This window comes from Mesoplodon densirostris, chromosome 6 (assembly GCF_025265405.1).
Source record: "Mesoplodon densirostris isolate mMesDen1 chromosome 6, mMesDen1 primary haplotype, whole genome shotgun sequence".
Taxonomy (NCBI): domain Eukaryota; kingdom Metazoa; phylum Chordata; class Mammalia; order Artiodactyla; family Ziphiidae; genus Mesoplodon; species Mesoplodon densirostris.
Genome location: NC_082666.1, coordinates 75,331,088 through 75,355,061, shown reverse-complemented (window position 1 = coordinate 75,355,061; position 23,974 = coordinate 75,331,088). Strand labels below are relative to the sequence as shown.

The window sequence follows — 23,974 nt, the reverse complement described above, 5'->3', positions numbered from 1 at the left end:
GTGCATTAAATTTAATTTTATGTGAAAACGTGCAGTAGAGACTTAAATGTAACTTAATAAACAAAAAGTTCAAATTCTTTGTTTCCCTCTATAACCAAAAGAGCAATGGTTAAAATAGACTGAAATAGATTATTTTTATATCTCCTGAGGTTTCACCTCCAAACCTGAATTAGTTAGTTTTTAGTAGCTGTGCTGTGGAACACATAGCTTATTGTGGAAGAAAATTGAACATGACAGTGACAGCTGATGTATGACAGATTTTTTGCCTTTTGGAGTTAAAGGAGTCTAATAAATGTACAGGGAGTCATTTTAGAGTCAAGAGATTAAAATGATGTTTGAACCGAAGCAAGGTCTTAAGTAACTAATAATATGTCTGTTTCTACTTCTTTTTAAAAATCATGATGTCAGATGTTGAAGTCAAAATGAAACTCTTAAATACCTCCAGACACAGATGGTACAGTGCATCATCCGTTGTAAGAGCCTTTTCCTGCCAGCCTTCCTCCCTCCTCCCGAAACTGGGGTTTCTATTTCACATTCCTGCCATAAATATTCAGGTGAATCGTTGGAATAATCTGCCTGACACCCAGAGCATCAAGACCCAGGGAGGAGGTTTTGTCTGGCTGTGTTACAGTGTTTTTTGGTCTATTTCCAGTCACACTGACATTCCAGACATCACTATTTCGATCTGACCCTACACATGAACACCTAATTAATCAGCTAAAATGCAGGAGACCTACAACATTTGTGAACAAAAGTACAAATAGTCTTCATAGAACTTATTTGATCATAGTGGCAGCTCCGTCTCAGAGCATGCAAGAACAACTTTAAATTATTTCTGTAATTCCCATCACATTTGTATTTTGCTTTAAAGTTCTAACGAAGGAATTAGGTTAGGAACTCAATCCAGAGAATTACATTTTTGTTATCTCGTGTGTGTTGTATGGGCTGGAAATGAAAGCAGTTCAGTGTAGTAGGGATCTCAACGTCTGCAGGCTGTGAAGAGTGAAGGTGTGTCAAATGTACTCCAGCTTATTGTTCACACCGAACACTACAGAATATTGCTCACATACAGTCTAGAATACATTTCTGTACCAAAAGGAAAATGGAGTATAGAAAGGTAGTCATCTCAAACTTTCTTCCCCAAATCAAATGATAGGAAGTTTGAGTTTGACATCACCACAAAGAGCGTATAAATGATCACTTATGTGAACCTAGTACTTTAATTTAAAGAATTTAAGTTTGGGCTCCAAAGCCAGGTATTCTGGGTTCGAATTCCTTCTCGGCACTAGGACAGGTTGTCTTTGTTCCCCTACAGGGTTGAAATGAAGATTTAGTGTGTCAGTATGAGTAAAGCATTTGGGATAGTCTGCACCACAGAGGATAAATGCTGGCTCTCATTGCTGTTAACTGTTTTCTGTACTTGCAGAAATGGAAATGTAGATCTAGAACAAATTGCCAAACAAATGCGCTACAAATAGTCTTTTGTGTTTAATGCAAATTATTGTCTTCGTAATTCTGGCTGGCCATCGCCTTCCCCCACCCCCCAATTGTTACACCTCCCCAGCTAATAATTTTATCAAGATAAAGAAATATATCAATAACAATGGGAAAACACAAAATGAGTAGAATAAATTTTCAATTCAGATTCTCTCAGAATCTGTGTCAAAGCTCAAAATGAAGCCTAAAATTAAATTAGGTGTATATTAGTACCAAACCCAGAGAATTCTCTTCAGTTTTCCTAGGGTTGAAGATCTGAGGGTATTGCTTTTTAGTATGCAAAAGAGCATTATTTTTATCAGCATAATAATAATGCCTAACACTCCTATTCAGTTTCTTGAAGTTATAACTGGAGTATGTGCTCATAACACATTAACAGTTCAGAAAGCATACAATACTGAGAGCCTCCCACATGCTCTCATGGGGTAACCCCTTGTGGGTTTGGTGTGTACAGTGTGCAGGTCTGTATTTTAGAGACATTCTGTTTTGACAGCATTTGAATCGTACATATTCTCCTATGTATTTTTCACATGAAACATCACAAACATTTTTTCAGGATTTAAGAGACAATGTCACAGTTTTGATGCAGCTGGAATTTGGTGGTAATCAAAGATGATCTGTAAAGTACTTTTAATTACTAGTAGTATGAGTTTCATGTATTTAATATTTTCTTTCATGGAATTAAAAGATTAAGAGGAAATAAGTTTCTCAGAAACCTCAGGGAAAAAAATGTTTATTCTTTCTGTAAATCAATTGGATTGTTTTGGTTTGAGGAGTGGGTTACTTTTTTTTTTTTTTTTCCTTTTCCTTTTTCCCTCTGGAGAGAGAAAATTCTAGACAAATGACTTGCAGTTACAAATACTCTAAAAATATGTAACTGTCTCTGAGCAAATAACAAACAGAACTATCTATAACAGTGGAACTTAACTGCCTGCCACATGATTTATAGAAAATTCATCTCTCATACCGGAATAAAAGAACTGCTTTTTAAATCAGCTTCCATATTTGCACTCTTAGTTTTCTTGGGCTTGCTAAAAAAAATTTATGAACTTGAAGTCATTCCCGTAACTGTGAAAGCAATTTTGTAGACGGAGATCTGAGCCAAAGCAAAAGCAGGGAAAATTAAGTCATTACAAAATACCATTTTTAGTTAGTTTTCTTAGTTCAAATCATATACCATTTACTTGTCCCAGTACCTTTCTTTAAAATCACAAGTTTCTTTTAGTAAATGCTACAAGCATTGAATAATCCAAACCAAATGTTTCTGGAACCCTGTGGTGTGTGATAGCATGATGTGAAAGTCCATTGACCCGGAGGTCAGAGAGCTGACATCTGGTTCTGGCTGCCCAAGAACTTGCAATAACACTTTAGGGGGGTTTGGGCTGCCGTGTCCTCCTGTGTCATGAGAGGGTAGGATTAGATTTTTCTTGCTTGGGCCCTTTCAGCAGAATTATTCTGTAAAAGTAGCTCTTCACCAGGCTGCCCATCAGATTCATCAGAAGAACTTTTCTCCCCCAAATTCATGAGTTTTCTGCTGCCACCCACTGCTACCACCAACGACTCAATAGGCACACTTGGGCCCTATTGCAGGGAAATACTGTTGGAATAAACAGCCTTAAAGTGAGTCTTATTAATCTGGGCTCCATAGCTTCATGAATAGTTTTGTGTTTGGAATTTTTGTGAAGAAAGTGCATGATTTTTATCAGATTCTCAGAAGGGATAGTTGACCCTCAGAGACTGAAATTACAGATCTAGGACATCTGTTACAGACCTTGGGAAAAAGCACTTCAGCCCCGAGGAAAATCTTTTACAAAGATTTAAAATCCACCACTTTGTGAGCCCTTCAGTTGACACTTGTTTGAAAATCTTCTTCTTTTAAACTGATGCTTTATCATTTTAAATGGGTATTAGTGAAATGTATGCACTCTGGAAAAAGATGCATGTTTACTTTGACACTTCTACTCTGAATGAATTGTAAAGTATATAGTTCATTTCTGGCTAACGCATGGAGATTGGTGTTTTTTAAGAACAGAAATGGCTTTAAGTTTCTGGATGTCCAGTCATAAACGATGAAAGAATTGTTGGTATTGGGTGATGGTTACAACTGTTTGTTCTTCCTCCAATCAGCGAGTCGTTTGTATCTCAGTAAAGATGTTTAAAGTCTGCTCTGTTCCCATCTCTATTCAGGTCAATTGATAGCTATGCATTCAGTGTCAACTATATGCAAAGTGTGGTACTAAAGCAGAGAGAAAGAGAAAGTGGTCGAAGCCTTGAACTTGCAATCCAGTTGGGAAGCCAAGACACTTATACCAGAAATATGAATGATAACCTATGGGGGGTATATATTAGCCACCAAATAATGTGAAAATAAAAGTGCTTGAAGCATTCAGTTGCCATTAAGCTCTCTGAGGTTTAGGGAAGAGATGAGTTTAGTGTGGAGAGGACGACGACGTTAGCTGCATCTGGAAGAACACAGAGCACATCTGTTTAACCCAACAGTTAATGCAACCTGTCAGCGTGGGTTTTCTGGGTCAGGTCTTGGGTTGGTGTGTAATTAAATGTGGGTGGCATTGTGGTGAGGGAGAATCTGATTCTTAATCCACTCAGCATTTTGATTTCTAAGTACCCACTTTTAGATACATTCATGACAGCTATCTGGTATGTTCTCAGGAAAATATTAAAGTGGCCCTAGAAATTATTACACTGCGGCTCTTACCATTTAGTGGCTTTATGTTGGTGGCCACACGCATTGGTATTCAGGCAGAGTTCTGAGCCAAGAGCCTGCAAACAGAAAGGGATTGTCCTTTCTCCTCCATCAAAGCTACATACTTTCCCCTCACAGGTAATGTGTACCAAATAAAGAAGGTGATCCTTCATGAATAATCCCTACTGTCTATTCCCCAAACCAACATGTGGGCTGAAAAGGGTGAATTTGTGCTCAAGCCCTTTTCCTTATGGAAAAACTAGAAGTGTTATTTTAGACCTCTTTGAATTCTTAATTACACTTCGGGAAAATGCCTAAATGATTGAACGGCCTCCATTATGACTCAGAAATTTCAGTCCTACCTTTTTGACAAGTAAGCTAGATGTTCTTTAAAAATCAAATCAGAATGTTTAAATGAAAATTTGGCACAATAACATGGTTAATTAGTTGGCCGCACTGTTCATAATTGTGCTTTTAGAAGGCACTTGGCATTATAAATAAAAATATGAGTCATCGTGCCAGAAGCATTGCAGTATGTGAGCAGGGCAACTTTTAAGATCCATTTAAATATATTTTTAAATATCAATTTTCTAACAGATTTAGAAACAGATTTCTATATACCAACAACTAATACCCATTCCAGGTGGATAAATATCACAGAGGAAACTGGAGAAGGTGTTCTCTTTAAAAATTTCTCCATCTGTATTTTTCATTGATTTTTTAAAAATATCAAGTACTTTGCTTTAACTTTTCTAAAGTCAAAAACATAAAGAAAGTTTTCCTTTTAAGTTACTTATTTTTCATTACAGTTTGCCTTAGCTAGTAGTATAATTATCCAGGTATTAAATGCTAAGTGTACTTTCGAATTAGAATTAATACTTCAAGGATGCTTTTATTTTCCAGAACACTGAGATTTCTGTCATTTGCTGTCTTTTACTTATCACTAATCTGGTCAAGTCATAAAATGAAGCTCATGCTTTATTGGCATTTATGACCATTATAAGTTTGAGTTAACGACCGAAGACCACACAGTTGCCCACTCCCCTGTTCACTAACTCCCCAGTGGTGCCTTCGGAAACTTGTTGTGCCCTGGGGGGAATTTTGAGCAGCTAAGCCATAGTACCAGACTTGTGAAGGTGTTTGGTGATTACTTCTGTTGTTTTACCCTTATTGTTTGCATAGCATTTACTGTTGGTCATGGACTTCTACCATTAGTGGTCCAGGGCTGCTAACTAAACCAACAATAATTCCTAATAACTCACATGGTCCAAGTTGATGGAGCGAAACTGGAGGGAAGTCTAAACTCTTGTTTTTGGCAGTCAAGTTTCACATTGTTTTCAGCAAATTTTTGATTGGTTAATTTAGTTCACTGGTTCTCAATCCTAGCTGCACATTAGAATCGTTTGCAGAGCTTTTAAAAATTGCTAATACTTGGGCCCACCTGCATATACTTCATTGTATCTGTATTTTTAAAAGCTTCGCCCCCAACTCAGGTGACTCTAAAGGGCAGCCAGGGTTGAGACCGTTGAATTTTGTTGGCCACTTTATTTTTGGCTTTCTTGGCTGCACTCTTCCTGTGTTTTAGTGAAACACAGCAGTCATTTGTCAGTCTTAGGCTCGTGCGTGTGTCATCTTATGTGTGCCCGCTAACCACAATGGATCTTTATCAAGTTCAGACAATTGTTTCTGGGTCACTCAAGAGAGCCAGAGTTTCAACACCATCTAAAAAACATTTTCTGGCAATAAAGGTGACAAATTTCCTCTGATCCAGCTAATGAGAACTAGTTTAATGCTTAGCGTTGTTCTTTGCCTTGCTAGTTAGTCTTAACAGAATCCCTGTGACTTTCCATTGAATTACACAGGCATTTATTTAAGGCTTTCCATTGTCCAGCACTGTTCAGAGCACTGAAGAGGACCCCAGGTAAGAATGTAGCATGGAGGAACTCAGGGACTTCCCTTCTCACAGAGCGAACACATGTGAGACCAAGGAAACGGAGGGCAGGGTATATTTTGGTCTGGACAGTAAGTGCTGCAGAGCAGTGAGGGGAAAAGATCTTTGTGGAGTGGTATCACAGGAAGAAGACTAGAGGAAATAGAAATGGTGCCAAGCCTTGAAAAGAATATGGGTAGAATTCTGCTGGTAAAGAAAGCTGAAATTCTAGGCCGGTAGGACAGTCTAGCAAGGAAGGGCACAGAGGTGGGAGTCATTAAGTCACCAGACCACTCCGAATGAGTAGAGGGTAGGAGCTGTTGAGCAGTTAAACTACCCCAGGAAAGAAGAAGCTGTCCGTGTTCACTGTGAAGGATCTTCAGATGCCTACTTGAGAGGGTGGACCTTGATGGGAGAAGCTTTAAAAAGCCCTCGTTTACAAAACTAAGTTCTGGAGAAGAGGAGTATTTGCCTCCAGTGGGAAGATTATCTGGAAAAGGGCAGCAGGTGGGAAGTGTGGATTTACTGGGTTGTTAGAAATGTTCTATTTCTGAATTAGGGAGGTGCTAACACAGGCATGTACATTTCCAAAAATTCATCAAACTCGACACTGAAATTCTGTGCATTTTACTGTATATACATTATACCTCAATTTAAAAATATTTTTTAAAGCCGTGTTTAGAAGGAAAGAGAACCTATGGATTAAAAGACTTAAAAACCATAGCAGCCAGTGGAAATATAGGACTGAAGTTCTGATTCAAGCACTCTATAAAAAAAATTTTAAGAGATCATTGGAGAAATGTGAATACTGACCAGATATGTGATCATTTTAAATTCTCTTTTTTTAGATTTGATAGTTTTAGCTTTATACTTACTTTTTGAGAACTGTGTTAGGAATATATACTAAAATATTTATGAATGAAAGTGGTAGGGTCTTCAGCTTGTGCTTCAGAGGAATCCAGTGTGAGTGGTTGGAGGAGGTGTAGATGAGCCCAGATAGCTGATCATTATTGAAGCTAGTGCTGGGGACAGAGGGGTTTATTATACTGTTGTCTACTTTTGTGGCTGTTTAAGGTTTCAATAACAATAAAAACTATTTATGTATTTGCATTTTAAAAATCATTGTTGGTCCTTGAATGGAGAAGTGGTTAGTGAAAGTGTTTCTCTGGGAAGTATTCTGGTACTTGAGGATTAACATACTGAGACTCTTTGGAGGTTACTGCAGTAATTTCAAAGTAATGATGAATGAAGTTGGAAAAGGAGGAATGAAGACAAATGCCTTGCTTTGTTTACTTCAAGTAAGGCAAAGGCACTTGAGACATTTCTTATTTGCTGTTAGGGGGACACATCAGGTCGTGGGGGCAATTGAATATTATTTGGAGGACTACAGTTAGTACTGTCTGTGTGTGCTGGGGAGGGAGGTGGATTTGTGAAGGAATCACCAGGGAGCACCCCGTTCCTCCGGAGCTAGAGGAGGGAGCATTGTGAGTGGACAAAGTACCATTCGCAGAATTAGGAAATGTCAGCCACACTAAAAATTCTGTGATATACTTGTGTGTGTGTGTGTGTGTGTGTGTGTGTGTGTGTAAATTACGTAACAATAATACAATTTTTCTGCTTCACCAGTAAACAAATATTTTTTTAATGTAGTTTCATTTTTTTTTTTTTTAGAAATTTATTTATTTTTTATTTGTTTATTTTTGGCTGCGTTGGGTCTTCGTTGCCACGCACGAACTTTCTCTAGTTGCGGCGAGCGGGAGCTACTCTTCGTTGCGGTGCACGGGCTTCTCTTGTTGTGGAGCACGGCATCTAGGCACGCGGGCTTCAGTAGTCGTGGCACGCAGGCTGAGTAGTTGTGGGTCGCGGGCTCTAGAGCACAGGCTCAGTAGTTGTGGTGCACAGGCTTAGTTGCTCCGCAGCATGTGGGATCTTCCCGGACCAGGGATCGAACTCGTGTCCCTTGCACTAGCAGGTGGATTCTTTACCACTGTGCCACCAGGGAAGTCCAGTAAACAAATATTAAGTACCTAACATATGTAAAAGCAATCTAGAAGATGTGGTGAGAGAAGCAAAGTTGATTAGAACCATGTGGCACCCTCAAAATATTTACAGACAAGAAGGGAGTCTTAAGACAATCACACGAATCAACTACTACATTGTATTATAGATCTTATAAGAGAGTCTGAAAGATGGGCCATGAGAGTTAAGAGAAAGGAGAATTAATTTCTGGTAGGGAGATGAGGGAAGGCTCGGAAGAGGAAGCGATGGGAAGGTTGGCCATGTGAGGGAGGGTAGGGAAGGAACATCACCAGGTAGAAGAAAAGAAGCTAAGAAAATAAGCTTTTGTGCTCTTGGGAGAATAAGAGACCCTACTTTCTACACTGGGAGGAGTTCCATCTACTGGGGTGCAGTTCGCACCCCAAAAAGGACCACAGGTATAGTGGGAAATAAACTTGGAGAGGTAAGTTGGTGCCGAGTGGCAGATGGTGTAGAATCTGGCTAAATAGTATGGACTACGTTTCCTGAGTGGTGGGGAGCTTTTTAGGTTTTTCAGGTTTCGTTTTAGCTGGAGTCAGGATGGGATTTGAGCTGAGTGGGAGTTCTACTCTGCAACAGTGCGGGAGAGGGGGAAATGTGAAGGAAAGGGGACAGTCAGGATGCTACACTGGTGGCCCAGGCCAAAGTTAGGTGATAGCACCAGAACAGAGAGGAGAGAGGCACACTGTGGAGTTTGACCAATCCAGATGTGGTCATAAAGGGAAGGGGTCACAGTCAAGAAGGCCTTGGGGGTTTGATTTTGGATGGCTTGGCTATTAATGCCAATTATGCAAAAAGAAAACACCAGAAAAGCACTTGAGAAAAGGATGAGTTGCAAGATTTTTTTTTTATACCATTTAGCCCATTTTATTTGGTCCTAGCATCACACACTTCTACAACCTTCTCCTTCCTGACAGGCAGTAATTTGGAATACACCTGTAAGTGTGGAAGTCTTCAATCAGGAGGACCATTAAACTCCCAGACATCCCGGCATGAGCAAGAGGTGGGGACCACAGAAGGGAAGCCCATCAGCAGCCAGGATACCTTCCCCACTCAGGAAAGCACGCTGTCTCCAGTGAACCTGACAGACGACCAGATAGCCGCTGGCCTCTATGGTAACTTTGCTCACTCACGGCCCCTCTCGGCATCAGGGTTCTAGGACCAGAGTTGTCAGCATTCCAGTCTAATGCCAGTGTGCCTTATAAATTGACCTGGAAGAATGATTACACAGTTGTTAGGAAGGTAGACCTAGAATATCTTTAAGATTATCAAAGAAAGCCATGCAGTCCCCTTAAGAAAACTCATCTGATGTTGCAAATGACAAAATATTTTAAACAGCATTTCACTCTTTCATAGTCTGGCAGGTATAAATTTTTTTCCAGGTTATCTCAACTGAAAAACAAAGGACTAATAATCCCTATCTTAGTGCCTAGATGGTTTCTGAGGATCAGGTGAGACGTGACATCACTTTATAAACAGTAAAGCCTGATACAGATGCTAGTTGTCACTGCTTTTGTTATGTCTGGAAGGACGAATGGATTTTTTTTTTCCATTTAAAGAACATTATTAATGGAACTTTGAAGTATTTTCTTTGCACACACACAATTTTCCAGTGGATTTTGGGCAAGCTTCTCATATATACATGCCAAGATCTATATTAACATGAATAAAAAAATAAATGTACATGAAGAAAGAGTACCTATTCACTTAACTTGTATGGGTATGAGTTGTATTAATTTTGATCACCATGATTCACTTTTCCACAGTATGTTCAAATAATGAAAGTACACTGAAGTCCATCATGAAGAAGAAAGATGCCAACAAAGATGCAAATGGAGCGAAAAAGAATCTTCAGTTTGTTGGCATTAATGGAGGGTAAGGAAAGATGGTGGTACTAGTGTTTATACGCGGTCTGTCTGTTTCCTTTGCCTCCTGCCTACTCAAGTCATGTTTAAAGGTGCCTAGTCTGGGATGCTACCACATCTGGGTGACGAAAGATTCCCTCCTCAGAAAGGTGCATTTGGGCTTCCCTTCTCTCTTCTTGCTATCTTTAAGGATATTTCACTCTTGAAAGGATACATGATGAAGCTGAGTAATTTACATCTTCTCACCTCTGATCTGAAACAAATGGCCTTCAACAAAAGCAACAGGCAGCAGGTTCCCTGTTGGACAGCTTGTACTTAACTGTATCAGAACTGAGCAACAACCAGAGACTGAGAACATCACTCCATGGTCCAGGGATAGTCGTCCACTCCTTCAGAATGGGTTGTTTTGCTTAGCTCTCCATGTTTACAAACAAAATAGTAGGGCCTTTCACCTGAAGAGTAACCTCGCCATGCCATCAGTTATTTGCTTTCTAAATAGAATGTGTTTTAGTTGTTTATTCCTTCTCCTTTAATTGGCCCAGATAAATAGTTAAGCCTGTTTGTCCTCCTACAGTTGAATCAAAGCAACTAATCTATTAATCCATTCATGGCCTTGGCAAGAAAGCAATAGTGCAGAGTTAGTTGAGATAACATTTATAGTAGGGCATACCACAAAGATATAACAGTGCTGTCAGTTTTCTAGATGTTTAACGTTTTATTGGGTAATATGTCCCACAGTTTGGAGAGTGTGTACCAGAGAAACTATTGGTAACTTACATAATATGTTCACCTTGGACACTGGGAAAATTAATGGTACAAAATAAGAAGAATGAAAGGGGGAAAGAAAAAGAACAGGAAAGATGAAAAACTACAGACTTGGTTTCCATAAAATGAATTTCCTCTGATTTATATTAAGCCAGAGGTGCTGTATATATACATATTTTTTTTTCTGCAAGTGGTATGTGATACCACTTGGCAACCTAGGTTATTCCTTGTAAGTGAGAACCCATTCAAAACCACCAGACTTCTAAATAGACCTTACTCTGAACTTCTAAGTACAGGCTCTAAAACCACTGATGAAATTTCTGGAGTCAGTTAGCAGGTTTCCCTTCATAAACATTTCTGTCACTGGGTCTTTATGGGCACACCTTGCATCTCCTGAACTCCCAATTGCCACCTAGGTATGAAACCACTTCAAGTGATGATTCCAGCTCAGATGAAAGCTCTTCTTCCGAGTCAGAAGACGAGTGTGATGTCCCTGAGTATCCTCCTGAGGAAGAGGAGGAGGAAGAGGAGGACGAAGACACTCGGGGAAAGGCAGAAGGCCACCATGCAGTTAATGTGGAAGGTTTCACGTCCAACAGGGTGGAAGATGAAATGCAGGTTCCAGAATGTGAACCTGAGAAGGTGGAAATCAGAGAGAGGTGTGGTACATTCCCCCCCTCCCCTCACCCTTCCCATGTTTGATGTACTTCGGGAGTAGAATTGGCCGATCAGGAGACTGTGCAGTTGAATCTATGAGTTTGGTCTTTCCACTCACCAAAGGAGGGCTGCACTTTACCTGTGCCTCAGAGGTGTGTACCTCTTGTCATGATGCTAATAAATACAAGTGCAAAAATGATAACTGCTAGATCTCTTACAGTAGCAAAGGGAAGGGCTTGATACCTGTTCACCTTTGTTTAACTATTTGCTATCTAATATTATATGTGGAGTCACCATCCACATAATTGTTAAGCACCACTAAAGCTTCCATTGTTTGAACAACCCACCTTATATTTAAAGATATATTAGAATTTTTTGTGACCAACACATTTCACATTTTAAAGTTTCAGATTTTATCATTAGCCATTTATCCTCATACAGGTGTCAGTACTGTTATTACAGGATCACTGTGTGTGAGAGGAACAGTTTTTGGCCTCAACCAAAGATCACATTTACTATAAGGATGATGTAATCAGTCACATGCCCATATTTTGTTGCTCATTGAGTGATTGGGAACACCGCAAGAATGGGTTTGGGAATGTTGTAAACAGCAGCTGAAATATCAAATAAACACTCTGGTTGGCTGAAACATGTACCTAAAAGTGTAGTCAATTTTAAAGACTTAACAAGTATGGAATCGATGCTTATAAAACAGAAGAGAGTAGAACAGTTGGAAATTTCAGCATGGTTTTTCACCATGTGAAGTGTAACTAGAACATTTCAGAAAACTTACCTCTCATTTGGCAAATGAATGTTTAACTGCATTAACACAAGGTAAGTGTCTTTAGTTTATATTTCCAAGTATTTTCAAGTGGCTCAATAACTTGACATCTGTTGGTTTTTTTTGAACAGCTTTATTGAGGTATAATTTATATACCATATGTCATCTGACTTTTAAGTTTATATTTTCATGTGGGTTAAACAAACACTTCTTGAGTCACCAAATGTGATTTCAGATGTGTGGTCCGCTGGTCAGCATAATGGGCAGGTGGTAATTCAGACCTCTTCAACCCCTCAAGAGTAAAAATATTTTTAAGAATTTAGAACAAAAGGAGCAAACAATATCCAAGTGTTATTCCATAACGTCACACAGGCCAGAGTGGTGAAGCCGAAAGCTACCCTCATGAAAAGATCCGAGCTCTGGCTGGAGGCCTTGGCTCTGTATGGTAACATCAGTCCTCGGACGCCTAGACTCCACCAGGGAAGCGCTAGCAGCACCACAACCTGCCAAGGTTGACTTGGGGCCTCCGGTCTTGTGAAGGGTTATAGAGTTTGAGGTAAAAATGCCTTTCCTTTTGTGGCCAGTCATGAGCTCTCTTTCTTTTATTCTTTCCTCTTTTAGATATGAACTAAGTGAAAAGATGTTGTCTGCATGCAACTTACTGAAAAATAACATAAATGACCCCAAAGCTTTGACCAGCAAGGATATGGTGAGTCTGACCTACAGACACTGTCCCCAGTCTGTACAAAGTGGCTGAGTGGACACCACAGTTAAGGCCTCTCTAGCCTGCCCCTGAGCTGTTGTTGCCTGCACGCTTTTCCCCCAGACTATTCCTAGTGTGTGGGGGCAGAGTGAATATCCTGCTGCCCTGCTCACCAGACCACCCTGTGAACGTTTCCCTCAGGCCTGATCTCCTTTCAGATCTCCTTTCTCCACCCTGTACTTTGCTTGGGAGCTGAGCATCTGCGAGAGGCATATAGTTGCACATGGAAAGGAGGGCTAATTTCACTCATTCGTCACCTTTCTGCATGTCCTGTTGCTTACAGAACCTTGTGATCTAGGGAGCAGAATCCCAGAATTTTTTAAGTTAGCCTTTGTTTTTAAGAGAAACCTATCTGGACCGAGGACAGCATTCCTTTCAATTATGAAACTGCATATTATGTTCTGATGTGGAATGCAGGCAGTCGCTATTTTTAAACCTAGAAATAACTGCACTTATCTTCTCGCAGCTTGAGATTCAGAAGCAAAGACGTTGGTGGTTGCCTTAGGGAGCATGAATAGCATAACATAGGACAGATAAATGTTTCCATGGCAATGGTGACTCTGATATCCTTTACAAGTATTGCTCTCCCATGCATTGGTGACATTTAGATGTGTGGCTTCTTTCATAGGTTAGACCAGCCTTCTGGTTGACAGCTCTATTCAGTGCATTGAGAAAGTGTAGCATCTCATGTTATTTTAGATAGTAATGTGCATTTGAATCTTTGCATATTAGCAGTAGATTTAATATGAAAGTTTTATGCTAAATAACTTAAGTCTGCAGCTGGTGCGAAAGTTGTTTCATAGGTCTCACGGGTTTATAGAATTATGAAACCAAAATGTTAAGACTAGAAGGGATTTATGGAATTATCTAACGCTGGAAAGGCAAATAGTCTTCCTCATACAACAAACACAATCTGAAGGAGAATTGGTGATGGCTGGCACAGGCATGAGAAGTACATGGGTGCCTGTGTCTACGAGGCCACTCTATTCTGGTCCATCCTGCTTTAACTGAGGCCCTAAAGATTACGAGTCTTGCCCGGAATGTCAACTGCTAGTTAATGCTGGGACTAGATTATACCTATCTTAAGTACTGGTCCATGTTTTGTTTATCCCAGCTAAAGCATATTACCTTATTATATGGCATCTTTTTTTTTTAATTATGGTATCTTCTTCTATTTGTTTATATTGCTATAGAAACTTAAATTTATCAGAGCCAGCTGAATCTTGACATTCAAATACTGTGCTGAAAAAGGAGCATGGCAATGATGTTTATAGAAGGAAATACTAAACGAAGTCCCTGGCCTGGACATGGATCTACATGTTGAGCTCCACCAGTATAGACTAAGTGCCTGTCTATGCCTTGGTCACAAATAGTAAAACCAGGAAAGGTCACTGCAGTGTTAATGTTTCCCACTAGGTTTAACCTGAACTTAAAACTGGTGCTTTCAGACCCCAGATTTTATAGCTTTAATACACTTTTTCTTTTACCCTCCCCAAAATACTAGGTTATGTGGTCCTCAGGGAGGACTTTACATTTTTGTAGCCCCAATTGTCAAGCATTTTGTCGGGCACATACTCCAGGATTGGTACATTTTTTTGTTGATTGGATATTCATTCAGTAAAGAAGTGTTTAAAGTGCTGTGCTGTGAAAAGTCTTGGACATGTGAATGATCACAATGCCAGGGCCATGTAACCATGTCAGGACACTGAATATGTAGCTCTAACTGAGTTCGACACCCAGACGCCATAATTTCCCTTCTTTCTATGTGAAGCATCCAAAAAATGAAATCTGAATATGTGAAAGAGTGAGCAGAAGAAAAGAAAAATTAGGTGAATTATTTCCTGGCCAGGACCCTTTTCCTCCAGTCACCCAAACTATGATTGAATTGGATACACCTGAATAATTAGTAGCAGGAAGATAAAGAGATGGGTGTGTTCTGTAATCCCAGTTCCACCTTTTCTATAGAAAGAAGACTACATGGGTTCTGGTGCTTTTGACATAAGCTTTCCATCTTTCTTGATTTATTTTTAAACTTTTAAAGAACAAGCAAAGCACAAATGAATGATAAACTCATATGAAAGAGGGTCCATGAAAAAAGCACTGTAGTTTCCCCCATCACCAGCACTGGCTCTGCCCAGTCTACATTGAACTTCATGTCCAAGTTTGACTTGATCATCCATGAAACAAATGCCAAGTTCATGTGTCTACAGCCTAAGGGAAAGCAAGTGGGGCTGATGACCAGATACAGATGATCCTCATGGGAAAAAGTAATTTGTTTCAGACTTGCTTTTTATTCCCTTTCTGTGGTTGAACGTTTGTATTTGGGATGGAGTAGGAATTGGGTTGCCTGCATGGTTATGGTCTCCCAGCCTAGTGCTGTGGAGATGCTGAAGGAGTTGAAGTTGGTCTGGACAGGAAGGAAGCAGCATAATTGTGTTAAGTAATTTCTCCTGTCCTGATGACTATGAAAATCATTTGCAAGGCCAGCATACCTACATAATATTAATAGTTCAATAATAAATGGAGCCTGGCTTAAGTGGTTTACATGTGTTGCCTCATTTATCCTCATCACAAACACTGTGAAGGAAAGGTATTTTTATTATCCCCATTTTGCAGATGAGGAAACTGAGGCACAGAATAAGTATCTTCCCCAGCGTCGAACAGCTCGTCAGTAGCAGAGTCAGAATTTGAACCTCGGTGGTATAATTCTTGCACAGTGCTATAGGCCTGTTTTGTAGAAGTTACAATATGTGTGTGTGTTAAAATCAGGAAGGATACTTCAGTTTGGAATTTGAGGCTTCTCTGAGAGCTCTGGGTTTCATTAGTTGTTTTTTGAGAGCAAATTCTATTTGCACACACTTTTGACTATAAAAGGCCTGGTTTCTTAGGCTTTCAGCTAGGTCTCAGAAATGTCTATAAATAGAAGAACTAATGGCCAATGGCTCGGTGTTTTGGCAGCGGTTCTGTCTGAACACTCTCCAGCACGAGTGGTTCCGCGTGTCCAGTCAGAAGTCAGCCATCCCAGCCATGGTGGGGGACTACATAGCCGCTTTTGAGGCCATCTCCCCAGACGTCCTGCGTCACATCATCAACATGGCGGACGGGAACGGCAACACCGCCCTCCATTACAGTGTGTCCCACTCCAACTTCGAGATTGTGAAGCTGCTCTTGGACGCTGGTACGTTGGTTGTCCCCGTCTCTTCTCAAACAGACTTGGGTTGTGACTCATTTAGAAGGAGCTGGTCAATCCACTCCCCAGTTCCGTGACCATCCTAAAAGCCTTTTCATTGCTTTCCCCCGTGATATGGCAAGAATCATTCTTGAGTCATTCACGGGAGGCTTGAGGTTTAAACAAAACGGGGTGACACAGATCCCAGATCTGTTTTGAAAGGAGGTGTTGAGGATGTTCTTGCTGCAGTTGAGCTGTGTTCAGATGAGTTGTATCCCTGGTAACACACATGACTCATGTTCCTGCCTGAACTGAATCATGCAGGCTTGGTGGGTTCAGTCTCAAGAGGCAGAATGCTGCGCCTGGGGCCAGAGTCAAAGCTGTAGTGTTTGTGAGCTGCTCTCTTTGTCCTTGTTCCATGACTCCTCTCCAGCCGCCTTGCAGAGCCGTGCAGTTAGTCAAGATGGGGGCCAAGCAAAGCCACTGTAACAGATTGTGGTAGAATCAACACCATTCCCGCCAAAAGACACCCTGTTCCTGGGGAATCAGCATAGAGAAAAGAAAACGTTATTCTTACATCTGAACCATAGTGACGAGAACAGTGAAAAGTTTTGTCCGTAATTGGAATTTGCCATTCCAGAATATAGCCAGTGCATGTATTAAACATGGAGTGAGGGGGTGGTACTTGCAACACAGTGAGCTTTCAACGTTTTGTTCAAATGGAACAGCCCTGTGATACATTGAGTCTCTAAGTCACTTTTTTATCTTTGAAATACATACTTTTACTTCTACTATAACTGATAACAGAGTTCACAGTACCTCAGTCAATTAATGAGAACACAATGTGAACATCTGATTTAGAATATGCAATACAATTGTCCAATCTTCCCATTCTGCTTCTTGACCCAACTGTCCAATTTTTGTCTACTCTGTTTTGGGAATGTTGGATTAAGGCACAGAAGAAGCCAAACAGATTTATCTTTTTTTTCTCTTCTAAGTTTGCTTGTCCCCAGTTTAGGGGCCATGTTAGGATAAAACTGTTTCCAGCTTAAAGGAAGGAATTCCAAGCCTCCTTCCTTTCAGACTTGCCAGACTATAAACAGAGCTGGTGATACTGTCAGCCGGAGTTACTGTTTAAACAGAGAAGTGGATGATATCCAGGAAAGCTAAGAACAAGATTTCAGGATTGCCCCTGAAAGTAACGGTTTAATCCACCCTTAGAAAATTTGCATGGACAAGATATTTTGGTAAATTAAACTATTTTAATTCCATTGTTGGATGGCTTTGGTTAATCACTTTTCTGGATTTACTTCACTTTTTACTGCTCACCATATAGACTGAGATGGTGGCTTCGTAAAGCATGTTTGTGAGGCTAGGATACTTTGCAGTTCAACCACCAGTTGCAAACAGGAGGTGCTGTGAGAGAGCTTGCTGTCATTTCTCATGAAATAGAAAAAAATTTTTTTCTTTGGTTTGGTATGAAACATCTCTCACATTTCCTTCTGAGTCACTCCGGGACTTTGACTACCTAAGGCCATTTCACTGGGCTTTTCTAAACTCCATACCTTTAGTTCATGGGGACAACTGATGCTGTGAGGAGATGGCTCCTCCCTGAAGAGACTCATGTCTTTGCAGATGTATGTAACGTGGATCACCAGAACAAGGCGGGGTATACCCCCATCATGCTGGCAGCCCTTGCCGCTGTGGAAGCAGAGAAGGACATGCGAGTTGTGGAAGAACTCTTTGCCTGTGGGGACGTGAACGCCAAAGCCAGCCAGGTGAACGCGCTTGCTTCCAGGGTTTGTGCCGGCTGATGTAGCTCTGACCTGCACGGGTGCCCCTGCCGTGCTCTCGCCCCTCAGCACAGTCCATGCGGCTGCCCGGTGGTCCTTATGACCAAACACACCAAGGAAACACTGGCTTAACTTCACACTGGGAACTTCTCCCTCCATTACCTCGCGTTCTCTCTGGAGTAGTGTGCATGTGGACCATGGGTCAGCCTGCCTGTAAGTGACTAGGGATCCCCACCATGTACCTGGTGACCACTGTTTCCTGACTGTCTCCATGTTATAGCACCTTCATGCCCGGCACAGAGTGCCTCTCATCCAAATGTGTTCACAGTTGACTTGTGACCACCTTCTGAACTTCCCAGCTCCTTGCTGTCATGAGACAGATCCTCCAAGCTAAAGGGAAAAATTAACTCATTACTTTATGGTCTTACTTATTAGCTCATAGCTCACGAGAAACTAGTTTTTTCCAGTGCCTTTCCACCACTGGGCCCCAAGTAATTCCATGTCCACGTTTCCCCCTGTCATCACTCTCCCTCCTCCCCTTCCCCCAGCACAGCCCCACTGCAGGTCACACACTGCCAGCCCAGCATGTGCTTCTGAAGTCCGCTGTCATTTCTTCCCACAGGCAGGACAGACAGCCCTCATGCTGGCTGTCAGTCATGGGCGGATAGACATGGTGAAGGGCCTGCTGGCCTGTGGGGCTGACGTCAACATCCAGGACGACGAGGGCTCCACCGCCCTGATGTGTGCCAGCGAGCACGGGCACGTGGAGATCGTCAACCTGCTCCTGGCCCAGCCAGGCTGCAATGGCCACCTGGAGGACAATGTAAGCTGTCTCCAATGGTCCTGCAGGCCCCTGGCCTGGACACAGTTGCGGGGTGGGGGGTTGGTTCTGTGAGTGCTGCTTGACCAGGGGAGAGAACAAATCCTCCTTTATTCTCCTCAGGGATTTGTGTTGCCATCCAGGCCACTTCCCATCACGGCCCAGCATGGTAGCATTTACTCTTTGCAAACTAATACTCCCATTAACTAAAGCCAAAGGCAGAAAGATAAATAGGCCTCACCCCAAACATTTATAAAAGGAAGAAGGTGATGGGCATGTACGAGAACCAGTATACTGAAGTGGAATAAACAGATGTACAATACAGAATCAAATGTAGCAGGCAGTGTAGGCAACAAATGGATACACTACGAAGAGAGGACCAGGCCCCCGGACACTACGAAGAGAGGACCAGGCCCCCGGTCCACTTGGAAACCCTTCACCAGGGCCCATCAGAGTAAATAATCGGTGACATTTTATCAGCTAGGGGATCCGGACCATCTTGGCTTCTTTTCAGCACATCTTCGCACTCCCACTCGGGCTGTTCCCATCATCGTCACTCTCATCTCCTTCCGCTCCCCGTTCCCAAGCTGTCCCATTCCCAGATAACCCCTTGACTGGAAAACATTCCAAGGAAACCTGCTGCTCTGGATGTCTCCAAACCGAAGGGGAGGAGTACCAATAAGTCACAGCACAGGAACTAACATTTAGGTGGCGACATGGTTCAAAGGTCCAAAGGTCCCAGAGGTCTGGCTGGGTTGCTTCTGTTTTTGAAAGTTTATCTCTGTGGAGCACAGGTTTGGACCAGAGCTTCCATCAGCCCCAAACACTAAAAAGCCTAGAGGGAAAACATTCCCCTTTGCACTAAACTTGAGATCCTCGTGGGCCCACGCCAACAGGAAGAGCGAATCAGTGCAGGTATTTACTGGCAGGAAGGACTGACTGGTTTCTGCAGTTGCAGTGACCTCCCCCAGGAGCACGTGAGCTGCGGTTGCACCAGATTCCCTTTACTTCCACTGCAGCCGAGGGCCAGTTTCCAACTTCTCTTTCCTTAAGAACAGTCTATGTTTCGTGTGCCTTGTTTTTGTTTGTTTGCTTTTACTTCTGCTCTTAGCAAAGAACAGCTGGTAGATCTAATAATAAGAGGCCATTGCGCCACAGTAACTTGCAGAAATCCTGGTTCCCTCTGCCCGTTGTCTACTTCCTTATCCTTAAAGGAACGGGAGGGCATCCAGCTGGCCTCCAGAAGAAAAGTTAACTCCCAGAATTCAGAGTGGTAGGGAGGACCATAAGGTTCAAACCACACACAAATTGTTTCCTGCTGCTGGTGACCAGAAGGGCATCTTTATTCCAAGACTAGACAGAAAATAAGTTGTGCTGTTTTTTGTCTTTTTATTGTTACTACTTTTTTTTTTTTTTTTTTTTTTTTTTTGCGGTACGCGGGCCTCTCACTGTTGTGGCCTCTCCTGCTGCGGAGCACAGGTTCCGAACGTGCAGGCTCAGCGGCCATGGCTCACGGGCCCAGCCGCTCCACGGCATGTGGGATCTTCCCAGACTGGGGCACGAACCCGCGTCCCCTGCATTGGCAGGTGGACTCCCAACCACTGTGCCACCAGGGAAGCCCCCTATTGTTACTACTTTTGATTGAGGTAGAGTTGATGTCCAGAATGCTATTTTTGTCTTGATGCATCTTTATATCCATCTGAGTTCCTGCATCTTAATGGAAAGCAAACATTTAACTGAACATTTTTCTTTCCCATATTTAGTGTTTCCCCTCGTATTTCCATAAGATACATTTCTGCAAGGCAGCAGGATGTAGTGCTTACATGTAGATGTGACTCGGAGCATTCTACAGGGGTGGTTAGGGCTGTAGGATCAGCTCCCTCCCCAAGAGGAAAGTTAAGAGATCCTTGGCAGATTGCAGGGCATCAAAACAGACACCACGCTACTTGACCGCTCGTTTGTAATTATAAGGGAAAAAAAAAACACTAAATTATGTTTCTACCCCCTACCTTCACCTTCTGCCCCCTGCTGGTGGGCAGCCTGCTTTTGTTGAGTCTCCATGGTGTGCAGACCTACACACTAAGTACCATGAAGCAACAACAAAGTCAATAATGGGGTGATTCTTGTCTGAGGGCAGGGTAGGGGCTGTGCCTCTGTCATCCTTGTATCCTTCAGGGCTAGCACCTAGAGGTCCAGAAAAGTTTCCTAAAAGACTGAACAAATGGCTAGATTGGGGAACCTTATCTAATTGAAAGAGTTTTGTGTTGTTACCTTTTGGGCTACCTGGAAGTTTAAGAAATCCAACCTAGCTTGTTCTTTTCATCTCCTCTTAAGGATGGCAGCACCGCGCTCTCAATAGCCCTGGAGGCAGGACACAAGGACATCGCCGTTCTGCTGTATGCCCACGTCAACTTCGCGAAAGCCCAGTCTCCGGTCAGTGTTGTGCACTTGGCATTTGTAAACAGGCTAAAAGCCACCAGACTAGTGGGCCCCCTTCCTTGGGGAGTTGACAGGAGATACAGGTTTTATAATGATTCTGAAAATCAAGGTTTTAGTCCAGCACTTAAGAATGCATCATTTTGCCCCACCCAGAAGGCCAGGAGTGCTAATGGTTAGCACAGCAGAGGCTGGATGCCTGCTTGTCCTCACACCCTCACAGGAAGAGTTTATTCTGGACAGAATTATCCAAATGGCACATCTTGAGCCCATAAATAACATATCACCATCCTGGCATTTTTCTTAAAGCAGACAGGGAGCTGCAGCCTGCGGTCCCAGAGCTCACTCTGAGAGGGAAGTTGACTTCCCAGGACAGCTGGACGTGGCACTGCCGAGCCCGCTGGCCCCAGAGCTGCGCCCGCTAGTGGACTGTCTGCTGTGTTCCAGCTCTCCTCGCTCTGGCTTATAGGTGGTGCTCAACTGTGGCTGACAGAGTCCTGTGTCACAGAGGACACATCTACCTGAGGTCACTAATTAACCCCCAGTTTTTTTCCTTTCCTGGTCTCTAGGGCACCCCTAGGCTTGGAAGGAAGACATCTCCTGGTCCCACCCACCGAGGTTCATTTGATTGATTATGTGCAAATACCGTCCACTTACATGCCACCACTAAGCTGCTAATTGTTCCTGTTGGGCTGACAGATACTGAATGTATTTTGTGCCTGAGCTCACCAGCAAACAGAACGCATAAAGCCAAGGGCTGAAGGCTGGAGCTGCCACAGTGGAAGCTGAGCCAGCAGGAGATTGCTGGCCAGGCACACACGCATCCCTTCTGGCCATCTTCCGTCTGTGTAGGGCACACTTGCTGTTGAGTCTCTCTCTGCTCCGTTATGTACAGTTGTAGGAAATAGTAACCTGATCTGAGTGGGCAACTTGTGTTCCTTCTCTCCACCCCCTACCAGTGCTGAGAAGTATCAGGTTCTCACTGGCATGGTGTTTTTAAACTTTCCCACAAGTATTTATATTTACTAAACATGGAACCATTGGAAAGCTCTTTGAAAATTCCATTCCAGGATGGTTTTGTTGATTTTTCTTTTGTTTTTATTATTTTAAAGTAAGGAAGTTGAGATGACTTTGATCATCGGTGAATTGGGCCTGGGCTGGTTTCTGGTTTAAAAATAAAAGTTGAAACTCTCAAAAAGTTTAAAACTTAACAAAAGGAAGTCTTTTCAGTTGGTTTTATCTAGATGGATGCATTACACGACGTTTTATGTAAAGGGTATCTATATAAAATTGATGCAGTATTTTCAACTTTTATATTCCATAGTAATTAAAGACGTGAAGAACGACATGTAACATTACCATATTTTTATTAATAATTGCACAACTCTGTATCTAATGATAAAAGTTGAATTGTGTTAGAGAAATTGGCTATATATTTGCCTCTAGAGAAGCATAGTATAGTTCTCCACCTATTTATGGATTCCTTTATCCCATGTCACATTTGCTTTGGTCTCATATGTATTTAAATGTTTGAAGTGCCTTAGACTCTTGCCATATTTTCAAAATAAAATTTCATTAAGCTCTTTTGCTTGTCCCTGCTTCATCTCTGACAGCCGTCTGCCCCGATCCTATTGACTTACAGCAGTGACAGCAAAAGCTGATGGATGGAGTGCGTGGGTAGGGTGAGTGCCCAGTCCACTGGTCCAGGGCTCCGACAAGAGGAGGCGTCTTCTGAGAGAACTACTCCGTTTCCAGCTCTGCTCATTACTCAGGTTGCACGTCATGAGTCTGAAATTTAAGACCTAATTAGGCAAACAGTTCATCAGACAGGTAACCTCCAAGTTAACTTCTGAGCTAACTCTTCTCAGGTGCAGAAGCACTGGCCCTTGACTCTAATTTGGGGGCAGCTGCTGGATGACTGGTTGAAACCTGAAGTGATGCGAAAGGAAAGATGAAGCCAGACAGACTTTTTTTTTAATTAATTTTTATTGGAGTATAGTTGCTTTATAGTATTGTGTTAGTTTCTGCTGTACAGCAAAGTGAATCAGTTATATGTATACAGATATCCCCTCTTTTTTATATTTCCTTCCCATTTAGGTCACCACAGGGCATTAAGTGGAGTTCCCTGTGCTATACAGTAGGTTCTCATTAGTTATCTAGTTTATACATAGTAGTGTATATGTGTCAATCCCAATCTCCCGTTTATCCCACCCCACTCCCGGAGAGACTTTTTTATTTCAGCGTGCTGTTGGCCCAACAACACCTGTTTTCAAGTCCTTTTTAAAAAGTAAAGGGGATTGATGCCTTCTCATTTAAAATGAAGAAGCATGGCAGCCAAAATGCAAACCAGGTGTTATGGCACAGTTGCGGTGGTGAACTTTAACCCGGGCCGTTTGTGAGAGCCAGGTGCATTGGAGAAATATCACTGAGGTTTTTCTTAAGCCTCTCTTTCCTTTCTTCCTCTCCTTCCTTCTTTCATTTATTCACTCATTATTGAGTTTGAGAAAGAGGCCAGAGAATAGACTTTTCCAACAGGTGTGTCATCACAGTGCTGGCTCAGGAACTCCTGTTTCATGGGCTCAGAGGTTTGCATCTTTAGAGAACTTGGAACTGTGAAAAGAGTGCTGGCAGTTCAGGCCAACCTTGGGTGGTAACAGATGCTCTCCCAGTACGGTTCCAGGGCCTCTGGGGCAGAGGGGCCATCCTCCTTCATGACCCATCAAAGTGAGGTCACAGCTACCTGGACTCATGAGTGTC

The 23,974-nt window shown here is 42.2% G+C and overlaps 1 protein-coding gene across 5 annotated transcripts in view; it reads left to right on the top strand.

Moving 5' to 3' along the window:
* The window catches only part of KANK1 (KN motif and ankyrin repeat domains 1), a 59,962-nt gene extending 36,299 nt beyond the window's left edge, over window positions 1–23,663 (top strand). For 3 of the 5 annotated variants that reach the window (XM_060102253.1, XM_060102250.1, XM_060102252.1), the window contains exons 3-11: window positions 9,086–9,283; window positions 9,935–10,043; window positions 11,215–11,457; window positions 12,858–12,945; window positions 15,958–16,177; window positions 17,804–17,946; window positions 18,584–18,784; window positions 21,116–21,214; window positions 21,787–22,793. In XM_060102253.1, coding sequence (XP_059958236.1) covers window positions 9,086–9,283; window positions 9,935–10,043; window positions 11,215–11,457; window positions 12,858–12,945; window positions 15,958–16,177; window positions 17,804–17,946; window positions 18,584–18,784; window positions 21,116–21,214; window positions 21,787–21,849 — 1,364 coding nt within the window. In that variant the 3' untranslated portion in view covers window positions 21,850–22,793. Of the gene's footprint in view, window positions 1–9,085; window positions 9,284–9,934; window positions 10,044–11,214; window positions 11,458–12,857; window positions 12,946–15,957; window positions 16,178–17,803; window positions 17,947–18,583; window positions 18,785–21,115; window positions 21,215–21,786; window positions 22,794–22,830 lie in introns of those variants that run through there. The other 2 variants (XM_060102254.1, XM_060102255.1) reach the window with 2 other exon arrangements.
* The last annotated feature ends 311 nt before the right edge of the window (window positions 23,664–23,974 follow it).